We start from the raw sequence: 12752 nt of genomic DNA, 5'->3' as shown, positions 1-12752 counted from the left end.
TGTAAAATGTTTGGGATTAATTTGTAGGGGTATGCAAACCAACTGAATTTAGCTCTTTTGTATTGCTATGTGCTGGGAACACGAAACTCTCTGTTTTCAGTTTTTCATTCTTTTACACTGGAATTTTCAAAGCAAGGTCTGTGTAATCATCCTGGCTCAAGTCCTCAGGTTCTTCTCATAGAAGAATTAATGTTTTAGATTTCAGGATGAGAAACCTCCTTCTCCTCCTGCCTTCTCTCTGCAGGGGATTACCTCTTACTGGGTTTTTTGGGGGTTGCTTGTGTCCTTTGGTCATTCTGTAGGCAAAACTTGCATACAGATAGAAACTGACTGGCAGTAGGTTCTAGAAACATCCTCATTTGAGCAGGGTTTGAAGAAATACTGACTTAACTACTGTGTTCATGCTCTTTTTGACCATTAAAATGTGTATGAGTTGTCAAAACTATGATTTTTATAATCTACAGCAACCTTAAAACCATCACTTTAAAGTGTTTACAGTATTTTGGTCAGTAATGCCACTAGACACAAAAGTAAGTGAAAGCTTCAAGTCTTTTGCCAAGTGAAGTATTCCTTAGCCTGTGAGTAGTTTGATGATCTGCAGGTCACTGCTGTTATGACTTTATGGTGAGCACAACCATAGCAACTACTGTAGGTAGGGCTGAGGCACTTTATGCTCATTTCATCTATCTTGAATCAGGAGATGAATCAATTACCAGATGGCAGAACCTCCTTGATTTTGTCTGAATGAACACAGAGAGCTGCCTGCCTCCGACTGCGAGCAAGGTTGCTTTTACCCTTATTCTGCCTGGTAATGGAATGAGGGTTAGGCAGACTGTCACACAGTGTCAAATTGGAGGATTCACATCTGGAGGGGAACATTCAATGGCTCTGTGTCTGTGAACACTCTCCTGCCTCTTTGTTCATGTTGGGATGAGTATTGATGAGTAACACAGTTACATGCCGGTGCATGGCAGAGGAGCTTCTTAGAGCCAGTGTACCTGCATCTGACTGATCAATAGCCAGGGAATAAATCCATTTCCAATGTCACTTGAGAGCTGGGAAAGTGTGAATGGTTGTAGGTGTGATAATCTACTTGGAAAGATGTCTGAGACAGGCAGATCTTCTAGCTCTTGCCATTTCTTGCTACTAGGTTTCTAAGTCTGAGATAGGCACTCTCCAGAATTCCCTTCAGGATGTATCGTAAGATATCTTTTCAACACATCCTTTCAATTCCAAACCTTCTGTATGGTCACAGAAAGCACCTGGAAAACATCAAGCTTTATTTATTCTGTTGTTCTGGAAAGCACCAAGCTCCAGGAACCTCTGTCCTTCAGATGGGAGATTCTGCTAGAGAATATAGGCATTTTTCAGAGGACATAGGCACAAAACAAGACGATGACCTTAAAAGCTTGAATTCCATGGCTTATGCTGCTCATGCAAAAAACCTGGTAAAATGCTTGTCCTGACAGAGCTCTGCATGAACCAACAGCTCTGGATTATGGTTGAACCTTCTGGATTTTTGTCCCATGAATATACGTGCTGAGTAAGTCCTCTCACACAACACTTTAGAATGATTCCCCTCGTATCCTATAATAACACTGGGTAGATTATAATTAGTGTGAAAAAATTAAAATTGGTTAGAATCAGCTTGAATAGATGAACATGGACTCCTAAAAAGAGAGTGAAGAGTGCCAACCTCCTAAAACTAGTCTTGTTTCAATATAAGAGAATGACCTCTACTATGTGGGGTGCTTTACAGGCATTGCCTTTTTTCTCTCTGGTTTAAAAATAAACAGGCAGAGGGAAAAGTGTGATGCTTCCACTAACTCTGAAAGGGCCAGTCTCTGCTTCATTTTATGAGAAATAAAAGGATCACAAAGCAAAGCATACTGAGCATGGAAGAAGTCTAGAATGCCAACTAAATCAGAGGACAAATTTCTCTTCCCTGTATATTTCAGAATACCTTTTCTGAGAAATTGAAATAAGAATACTAACTCCAAACAACTGTAGACTACAACAATATACAACTTTGAGCGTTATTGAATAGTAATAATTAAAATATGCCATCTTTCTGCATAAATAACTGCCCTAAGGTACAAGTGACAATAAAATAGAAAGCTGAAAGACTTTACCATTCAACGGCGCTTGCACTGAGAGCTGTATCTTTAGGAAGAAAATAAGCACAGTAGCCACTGTGACTATACTGAAGCTCTTGGCTGACATCTCAAGGAAAGACTTATAATATTCCAGCAGTTCACAGGTTTCTTTGCACTCTGAAGAAATTCCCTTGTAGACATGTGGCAAATAGCAGAATGCAGATATACAGAGCTTCTGCTAATGAGTTACTGCCCTCCTCTCCCCTTTTCTCTCTCCTTGCCTTTAGGACTGCTTTTTATAAAGCTCCTGAGACTCAACCCAAAACAAATGATGTAATCAGACCTACCTCTATGTCACAACAGCCTCAGAAAACTGATCATATCCTTCATTACCTCAGTTTTAGTGAGGTCCTCACAGGGCAGACTCCAGCACTTAGAGAGGGAATTTAAACATGGAATTTGAGAAATTATTTAGCAGAGACAAAAATGCTTAAAAAAGCTGTCCTCTTATGGCCCATACCACAGTAGAGTTTTTCTGGCCTGTTTCAGAGAGTCTCCCTCAGCTCCCATTTTTGGATGAGTCTGATGTAATATAATGGCCCACTGTGAGGACTGGAGGGAAGGGAGGAGAAGTGAGGCTCTGTGTGGGACTGGTAATAACTCAAAGGGACCATGGACACTTCCCACAAAAACCGTCCAACCTGTCAGGAACAGATTCTTTTTGAGCTGAAGGCTCTTGGAACCAGGAGGACACATGAGGTAGGGAGGAGTGAAAATTCATGAAGCAACAGTCCCAGAATCTGGTATTATTCAGGACGTGTATGGAGAGGGATAAAGAGGAGCACAGGGTGTAAGTCAATGTCCTCTTCTGTCAGTGACTGAGGAATAAGCTCTTAAAGTGAGGATAGCTGAGGAGCAGAAGGTGGGATTGAAGAGACTATTGGTTTTATTACATTATTTAGTACATTATTATTTATAATTTTTATTAATTGCTTGCTACATATTACTAACAGCTTTATCATGTATTAGTATTGATTGGTCAAACTTTATTTTCAACATCTTTATTTATCAACTACTGTTTAATTGCTCAATGTTACTAGACTTGCTTCATTTTTCCTACCATTTATGAGGCTGATAAGGGGAAAGGAAAGTTAACTGGAGCATGGCTCACTTCTGCCTAGATCCCAGGTAGCGCCCTGCTGTAAAGCAGGATTCTGGTCTATTGCTGCTGTTCATCCATAGCCCAGTCCTCCCAGTCTAGGTGGAGGGAGGCTGCAGGGAGCAGCAGCAACTAATTAATGTCCTGTAGCCTTTTAGAAAGCAGCTGTGGTTGAGAACACTTCCTCTCATACTTCTCCTTAGCATTTGGTAAACCTAGATTGTAATTCTGCTTGTTTTGGTTCAGACAGATGTAATCAAGAGGAAGAGGGTGTAAGTTACAGAGAAAATGTTTTTAACATGACTTTTCAAGTGCCATTGTCCAAAGCAGAGGGCCACTGTCTACCACATTTGTACAGAAGGTATGCTGAGTGTTTTAAGCATATGGGCTATCAGCACACAGCTGTTGCTGCATGCAGGACCTTCCTAACCTGATGGAAATTTGGAAACACCATTTTGTAGGTTTCTGTAGAATAAGTGGTTTTGTCATCAGCCTTCACATAGCTGGCAGCCTGTCTGACAAGCTGCTAAGGTTGGTATCAACAGCTGAAAATTACCTCCTCTACAAAAAAACCCTGTTGTGTAGGAGGGTATGGACTGAGCTATCTGCCAAACTGTGTTTTCTTATCTCCTTCCTTCATCTTTTCTGATAGTGTTCTTGAAACATTCACCATGGTGAAGTATGCTCTGATTCTTAGAATCTCCCTCAGACCATTTTTGCATCTTCACAATCTGCACCTCTCCTCCCCCAGTTCCTGCAATAGCAAAAGCCAGTTTGGCTTCACATCTATGAGAGGAATTCCAGGCAGTGCTTGTGCTGTCAAGGCTGGCTGGATAGAAAGCTCTTTGCTTCCAAAATATAAGCCATAGAAAAAGAGAAAAGAAGCTCCCTGGCATAGTTACCTGCCTGTGTTCTGCACAAACATCATAGAGACTGCATTTTATTCTGGATTTAAGAAATTTTAGGTTGCTAGCAGTTGGTTTTCATTCCTGCACCAGGCCAAGGCAGAGACAGAGCAGCATTTTCATGGACATGGGGAGCTCATGAGAAGCAGTAGATTTGCATCCCGAGTGTGAAAGGTCAGGCTGAAATTCTGCAGTGTGGGTTTATCAGTCTTTAATTTGCACTGTCCCTTAACTTTAATGGTGTTTTGCCAAGGCAGTAGTAATGCATAGACTGATGTGATAGTGGAAAGTGTATAGGACAAGTTCAAGGCAAACGGGTAAGATGAGGCATTCTCATTAGAGAGTACGTTTGGAGTTTTCACTTGCAAATTCTGTGAGCACTTGAGTGACCACACTCACTCCCTCTTCCTGGTGTGTTTAACTTCAAAGGTGAAGCTGTAATAAAACAGAAAATAAGGTCCTCTCGCCAGCCATTCAGGCGCAGGGCGGGGCTTCCTCCGGCCCTCGCAAGTGCGATTAAAAGAAGGCTCTAGGGAGCGCGGCGGGTCGGGGTGTGGTACGGCAGTTCGCGTGGCCGTTCAAGTAGGCAGGGTTGCAGTCATCCTCCTGCTAGTGGGCTTTTTATTTTGTGTGAGCTTGGTTTGGTAGGTTGGTTTTGGGTTTTTTCAGCAGTGGTCTCCAAACGATCAAAAGCTATAGCTAGTGGAAGTGTACCAACCCAAAAAGAACCCCTCAAGAAGGCCACATCTGTCTAGACCCCTTCCTGTATGGAGTGTTTGAGCTTGTCAGTAGTACCAGGGGATGCTGTAAAAGATGCCCGCATGCGGTGCGAACAGGTGAATGATCTCCTCTGCCTGGTGGTTGAGCTTAAGGAGGAGGTAGAAAGACTAAGGAGTATTAGGGAAAGTGAAAGGGAAATAGACTGGTGGAGTTTCACCCTTCCATCCGTGAGAGAAGACGACCAGGAGTCAGGGGACTCCCATGCCTCCTACCATCAGGCAGAAGGAGGAGACCTAGTAGATGAAGGAGAGTGGAAATGGGGCCCTACTCGGGGAGTTAATAAAAATTCCTCCTGACCCCCATCACCTACCCAGGTGCTACTTCAGAATAGGTGTGAGGCCCTGGATCCAGAGGGTCAGCCAGGCGAGACTGAAGAAAATAATCTGCCTGCAGAATACTCAAGGTCACATCAGGCACAAACCTCAAACTCCCTCTGAGTGCATATATTGATTTTGTTCAGTGTGTGTCTTCAGAAGGATTAATTTCTCTTGCATTTCTGGACTGAAGTTAACCAATTACAGTAAAACATGACTGTAAAGCAACTTGACTTCAGGTCCCAGCTGTTGGGAAAACAGTAGACTAAACTATGATGCTTAGAATAGGTTAAGCAGCACCCATAAAAGAAGCAGACTGAATACTGTATTTACAGTGTCTGTGACTATATTACAGTTAGAAATATTGCTAATCTTGGCATGCAGGTGAATCCAAAGTACAAATATATGGCCAGTTAATTTCAAAGCACTGCATTCAGTTTCTGAGAAAAGGACCTGTTAAGTATCTACTTAGTTGCATGTGGGGAATATATGTAGTGAATTACAAACTGATTATATACAAAGGTAATTAGGCTTTTTGGTGCTAATAGATTATATGACTTAACAGAGGTTCTCAGTCACAGGGATGAGGTGGACATTTGGCCTGTAGGGCATGATTGCTGCATGCTCTGCAAGGGCACGGCTCATTCTGTTGATGAGGGCAGGAGAGTCACCTCAGATGTAAGTGGGTTCCTGGGGCCAGCTCAGGGGAGTGGGCTGTGTTGTTCATAGTGATGACTGTATGAATGATGTGCAAGAAGATCTATTGTCTAAAATAGGCTCCAGCAAATTTCCTTGTCACCTTACCAGGATGGTGACCCTGCCACCACATGAAAAGCACAAATGGTATCCTGTATTAGGAAAGGTTACCTAGGAAAGTTGCATGAAATAAGAATTTCAAGGGCAAAAAAGTGACCACGTTTTTTGTGGTCACTGCTGTGACTAACAGTGCTTATATGTAGTAATTTAAAAACAAGCTGAGGATTTGCCTATGTGGGGGGGATGAGAAAGGATCCTTGCAAGGTGGCAACAGCCCAGAACAAATTTCAAGCAGAAGTTTCCAGCAAACCTAGAATGTGAATTCATGGTGTGCTCAGGTGGGCTTTATATAACAACTAAATAATAGGTATATGCTTGTGAGTCACTATATTTGTCCTGTCTGCACACACTGAAAAGCCCAAAAGTGTGGTTAAAAAAAGGCTCAAGCAAACAAGTCACGAAACAGTGTACAGCAAAGTGAGGCATTCCGCTAAAGATGGAACACAGCTTTCTCCTCATTGCTTTGCACCCCTGGATCCTGCCAGAAATACTCCTCAGAATAACAGGATCATTTGTGTTGCTGGCCTCTGCTGTCTGCTTCATTCACCACACATAGTCATGGTGTTGGCTGGAGCTGAGAGTAGCCAGACTAAAGCCTTGCTATAGAGAAGACAGAGGCATTACATTGTCAGTTCTGGCCTTGTCTAGGTTCTAAGCTGGCAGGCTAGAAGAGAGTGAGCTGGGCAGAGTGCTGGGAGTCCCTATGCTGGCTATCTGTTTCTGACTCTGGGAATGACATCCTTCTGCTTTATTTCTGTCCCTATACCTCTGTAAAAATCTTTAGGTGCTGCATACTTTCCACATTGCAGCCAGCCAGACCCATAAGGCAATATGAACTGGGGAAGTTTGGAAAAATGGCCAGTTTCCTCCTTCCAGTTCTGCCCTTTGCTCTGAGCATTGAAGTTCACTGCAGTTGCTGCTGCACAGGATGCAGAGGCCCCTTGTCACTACTGCACCAGCTTCATCAACACAAGATGGCCGGCTAGAGTCCAACCAGAAGTCCTTCCATTTCTCTTGGAGTCACTGAGGGATGTTATGTGCTCATTAACTCCTATTCAACTCTAGTTTTTCTATTACAAAAAAACCCCAAATAATGAAGCCACATCTGCTTTTGACTGGGGAAAAAAAAAAAAAAAAGGAAGAAAGATAAACAAACCCAAAACTCACTTTACAGCTTTTTCCAAAATATCTTTAAATTGTCTGGAGTGACTCACTGACTCTGCTACACATCAAGAGACTTAAAGGTATACTTTAAAATAAAACTAGAGAGATGAATATTAATTCTGCTTCAGCCTCAGCTCCAAATGTATTTATGGCTTAGTGTTCTGGGTTGAGCCTGTTCTAAATCAACAAGAGAACCTATGCTTAAGAAACTACAGGATGATTAAAATAGCCATCTCCTTTTGTGGAGCTTCGTGCAGAAACTCAAGGCAAGCTGTGCTCCAAGCACTATTTTATTATCTTTGGAGACATAAAAAGCTTGCTTGGTTTGTCTGGCTGGCAGACACCTTGCCAGTCATATGTTACCTTTAAAAGCCAATGTGAAAGAAGTCAGTGTTGTAGTTTTCCAGAAATGTAAATCCTTAATAGTGACTGCAAAAGCCAGGGAGTTAGGAGTGGGGAGAGAGAGAAATGGGGGCCAGTTTTTTGCATGAAGGCATGAAAAGGTTTTAAATTAAGTGTATTCTGCTTACATTTTAATAATATGTCCCCAAAAATCTTTCAAAATATTAATTGTCATTCAGGGATGCAGGGAGTCCACATCTGCTGGCCTGTGTTCCCTTTGGGAAGGCAGTGCACCAGTGGTGCAGCTGCTGGTTTGAAACCTCCCCACAAGGGGCTTTTCCAGGGGAAAACAGGGACATGGAGCTGTTGGAGTTGTCCCACCAGCTTGTTTGCTGCAGCAGTCTTGTGTCCAGAGCTGCAATTTGATAGATATATCATACACAGTGATAACCACATTATCATAGCAAACAGGGTCAAAGGGACCTGCATAGCCCAGTACTGTAGATTGAGAACATTCCTGAATAGCCTCTCCTATTACAGAACCAAGAACTGCTCCAACTGTTTGCCTACCGAGTTGAATGGGAATGACTTCTTCACTGACAGGCAATGCATGATGAGTTTTTCCAGATTATTTGCACAAATCTGTTCAGATGACATCAAGTCAGATTCATTCTTTAATTTCACTTTTCAGCCCTTAGTGATGCCTCTTCACAACCCCATACAACTTGTAGTCAGCTGAGTTAATATAACCTCAAACTACAATGTTTGTAGGTCTCTCTGAGAACAGGATGATTTGTAAACACTTTTAAGTAGCACGTCCCAACAACAGATACAAAAGATATGCAGTGTACATCCCTGCAGGAAGAAGTTTGCAGGTAGTCCTATGTTCCTTTTACGCAGATACCTTGCGATTTAATATTGCTAATGCTTGTGCAGCACCATCAACAGTATCTGCTCCTTTTCCCATGACAAGGTGATGGACAGTTCTCTCTGTAGGAAAAGCTAGGGGTGACTCTGGGCATTGGCAAAAGAGCTGCCTGGAACAGCAGCCTGCTGGCAGCATAAGTGCCAATGCCCCAGCCCCAGCCAGCCAGGCTGGTTCTCGCTATGGGTGTGTTCAGGCAGAAAGAGGGAGGTATGGCAGGATTGGGTATGGCAAAGTTTGGGGTCAGACGGATCAGCAGCCCAGTAACTTGGGGGTGTTTGGAGCTTGGCAAGACTTTCTAATACTTAGTTCTGCTCACAGGGCCTCCCGGCAGCTTCTTATTTCAGAACAAGCTGAACATCTTCCTCTCCCTTGAGATTTTGCCATCTCAAGTTTCAAGTTCCAGCTAGACCAGAAACATTTCAGAAGGCCTTGTTCAGTCCTTGAATTCACAGATGTTGAGTGAAGGGAGTGAGAAAAGGAAATCTGGACCAATGGTCTCCTATTTCACAATTCAGATTGCTACTCAACATTGTGAATAACTAGGCCTGAAGAGTAACATAATAACAAATAATGTAATCCTAGTGACATGGAAAGAAAATTCCTGCTTCCCTGGTAATGAGCTGATCTCCAAACAGGATAAAATGTGCCATTTTGCTACCACAAATATCGCTCAACTTAGTTATCAATGAAGTATATATACTGTCTTTGTGTATAATGGCAAGTTTTTTCAGGGATACTTTGCTTTGGAGTCAAAACACTTCAGAACCAAAATGCTGAGACGCTGGCACCTTTTGTGTTAGCATTCACAGTTCTTTGTGGACAGTAAAGTAGAACCAAGATATGTGTGCAGTACAGTACAAAATTCCTTGTACAAAACTGGAAGTAAGCACATGCAGCAGAGTCAGGTGGGATGCCTTTGTAGCTTACAGCAAACGAAGCAGAAATAGCTTGTACAGTGTTTTGACTGTCAACAATCTTGTTTAATGTAGCAGGAAAAGTGGTATCATTTGTGTAGAGTTACAGTTCACAGATACATATGATACTTTTACTGTAGCAATATTCTACAGATATAACTAATATATACATTTAGATATTATAACAGGTTAGAGGTGAAAAAAATCATTTTAGATCACCCAGTTCATCTTGGGACTTTCCATTTGTAAGTCTTTGAGATGGGAGTATAGAACTTAATTTAAATATTTATTTTACAATAGTTTCCTTACATGTTCTTTTCACTAGCAAGTAGATTTTGCATTCTGATTCCTAAGTTTTATCTGAAATAGTATAATTCTATAACATTTCATTATCTTCCTAATCCTCACGGATTATTACCAGAGTAATATTTCTTACATTTTTTGTGTCTGGATTATTGTCTTTTGATTTGTTAACTAATCATAGTGGTGAAATTGAAAACCTGAATGTCATTTAAACATGCAGTACTTGCAGCTTAGGAACAGCTATGGGTTTGCTCCTTGTGACACAAGAAATAATACTAGTGAGTTTTAGGTTCTGGAGTTACTCGAGTGCTTTTGAACAGTTTTCCTTTCCTTGATCAAATGGATAAGCTGGTCCCAACTATGATATTTTCCAGGCAAATAGGTACTACTAGGCTTTCTTTCAACAGGATGCTTGGAAGTTCTTTTCTGTGCTCTGATACAGTATGTAAGCTGAGCTGCCTATTATTTCTTTTAAATATACCTATAGTTCCCTCATTTGCCAAAAAATTAGTGAGTAAGCCTTGTTCAGTTGCGATGAAGAGAAATTAGTTATCCAGGCTCTAAAATGTTCTATTCTGATGGGATGAAATGAAGTCTGCTGATCTTTAAAGCAGCTTAAGCTGAAGTACAGACTCATTCTTTTCAAGACTGCATTTGGAAATATATAATATAAAGTTTACGTAACAAATACAGTAAAAGCTAAATGCCAGTGACATGAATTAATACTGCTTGATGTCACCCTGATCCACCTGCATTATTGAACAGGCTCTGGAGGACACTAAACAATTGATGAAGCTGGTGTTGAAAGCTGCCAGACATATGAGAACTTTAAGGCATTTGTTTAAAACATGAATTAAAAATAACTCTTTGTCTGTATGAATAACACCTTATGAAAACCATTCAGTTTATTTGTACCATTTGTTTGTCTCATCTTCATTGGTTTGTTCAAAAAAACCCATCACAGAGATTACTCACATTCACCTTTATTTATCCCCTTACATTGTATCCAAGCTGGGATAGTGCAGAACAGGTGAAGTTTGGGGCAGAATTAAAGCTCCTGGAATCCTTGGAAAAGTGATGTAAAATTATTATAGGCTCTTAGAAATTAAAGAAATCAGATCTCAGATACATATTTGAATTATACTTTAAAAAATAAACACATTCTTCTGTTCTGATGGAATCTGAATCAGCCCAATGCCATTTGTACTGCCAAAGCCAACCTTATTTCCCAGAGGAAGCAACTCATTAAGAAATGAGGGACGCCTCCATATAACTGGAGAGAGCCATAAATCCTGTGGCAGTAGATATCCCGGGAATTTCTTTGCAGTGCCGGTGTAAGCAGAAAGAGTGCAGAACTCGTCCTTCGGCCCCCCGGATCCTTTTCTCCATGCCTTGTGTCACACCGCCCCCTCAAGGGGTGTGCTCGGCAGTGTCCTGGGCGTGCTGGGAAGGAGTCCTGCCCATTTACACGCTTTAATCCCATGCTCCAAATTCTGTCACGGATGCTTGCTCTGGGCATTTGCCTACTTTTAAATTCTTTGTCCTTCATCTTAGAGATCTTGTCCTTTAGAGAAGATCTTGAACCCTGTAAAGGGATGTGCTTGTGTTCTTATGATCAAACACTGAAAAATTGCTTGAGCTTTATTTTCAGAGCTGTTATACAGGAAATGGAAATAGATTTGTTAATGAGACAACGTGCCAGCAGAAATGTGCTTGTGGTATTTAATGTGCTCTAGTGTAGTTTCATACACAGCTGCCTGCAGCTAAGCTTCTGTCCACTGCAGATGGCATAGAACTCACAGAACTGCTTGGCCAACCCTCAGTAGAGGTTTTGTTAAGCTGAGGCCTTGTGTTAGAAATTACCTATATTCTGATGCTTTCTATTGATATTTTGCCTGCCAGCATCTGCCTCAGAGTTGCATCTGCACTGAGTAAAGAACTCGCTTCCTTGTGGTGGGCTTCTGTGGTCTCCATCACTATTGCCATCATACCTGAATGTTTCAGTTTTCCTTTGGGAAATTAGAGGTGAAAGCCCACTACATCAAGTTGTTACTAGGTCTGGATTGGCATGTAGTGTGTTCAGAGTGTTCACTGCAAGAGGCTGTGTGGACCTTAGTTGCCACTTGGTGCTCAGAGCAAAAGGCTTGCTAATACTCATATTTCAGCTGAGTGCCAATCTCCATTCTGAATAAGAAGAAACATGCCATGGGAGATGGTATTATTTCTATCTTTATGTATTTAATCTAGAAGTGGAGGATGGATGTGTATCCATAGAGATAGGAAAAGTCCAATGTGTGTGCCTTGAACAGAGCTGGCCTCTTTTCACAGCTGTAGCTGAGAAGGACATTAGTCTTCAAACAAGCAAACAGGTCTACTTTGTAAAGAAATTGGTTGAAATAGTTTGCCAGGTGACATGCAAGAATCGTCTGGCAAAGACTGAATTATAGTTTTTCAGGTCAGCATTCATTCCACTTCTACAGCATCATCCCTTCTTCATTCCATGCTCTCCAATTTCTACAGCAAATGTGGAAGTCAGCTAAGGCAACAGTCTGCTTCACTTGATCCACTGAGTGATGTTCATCTGGTGATTTTGAAGGAAGCCATCATCACAAGGAAAATTGCTGCTACTCTATCATTAGACCATATCATAATACATACTCATGGCAAGCAATGTTTTCAATGTTTTCAAATATTTAACACCACCAATTTTATTTCTGAGGAATACAGCAGAACAAAAGAACTCTCCAGGCAAACTTCCCCACTCCCACTGTAAATTCTTAGTATATATGCAAGATACCAATTCAGGACCAAATTCTAAGCTCACATGCTCTCAGGTGGAACCTATAGCATAGATGGATGACTACATATATCCCAGAAGGGGATTCTATGTGAAGTATCTCTCTTGTAGTAGAGATGATGATGTGCTATATTAGAAATTTCTAATACACAGTGCTAAATCACAAGCTCCTGTTCTGCACTGATTGCACCCATTATGAGCATGTGCCTGTAGGATTTATATTAGCTATCATCT

At 41.5% G+C, this 12752-nt stretch overlaps 1 protein-coding gene across 4 annotated transcripts in view; it reads right to left on the bottom strand.

Annotated features, from left to right (window-relative positions):
* The window catches only part of CA12 (carbonic anhydrase 12), a 24819-nt gene extending 22442 nt beyond the window's left edge, over positions 1 to 2377 (bottom strand). For 2 of the 4 annotated variants that reach the window (XR_001862939.1, XM_017737246.1), the window contains exon 1: positions 2133 to 2375. Coding sequence is in view for 3 of the 4 variants with exons in the window: in XM_017737246.1 (XP_017592735.1) it covers positions 2133 to 2223 (91 nt within the window). In the remaining variant the exon portion in view is untranslated. Of the gene's footprint in view, positions 1 to 2132 lie in introns of all 4 variants that reach the window. The other 2 variants (XM_017737238.1, XM_008636759.2) reach the window with 2 other exon arrangements.
* Between the last annotated feature and the right edge of the window lie 10375 nt (positions 2378 to 12752).

The sequence above is a fragment of the Corvus brachyrhynchos genome, unplaced genomic scaffold (genome assembly GCF_000691975.1).
Source record: "Corvus brachyrhynchos isolate BGI_N302 unplaced genomic scaffold, ASM69197v1 scaffold200, whole genome shotgun sequence".
NCBI classification, from domain to species: Eukaryota; Metazoa; Chordata; class Aves; order Passeriformes; family Corvidae; genus Corvus; species Corvus brachyrhynchos.
This window is presented reverse-complemented; position numbering and strand designations above follow the sequence as displayed.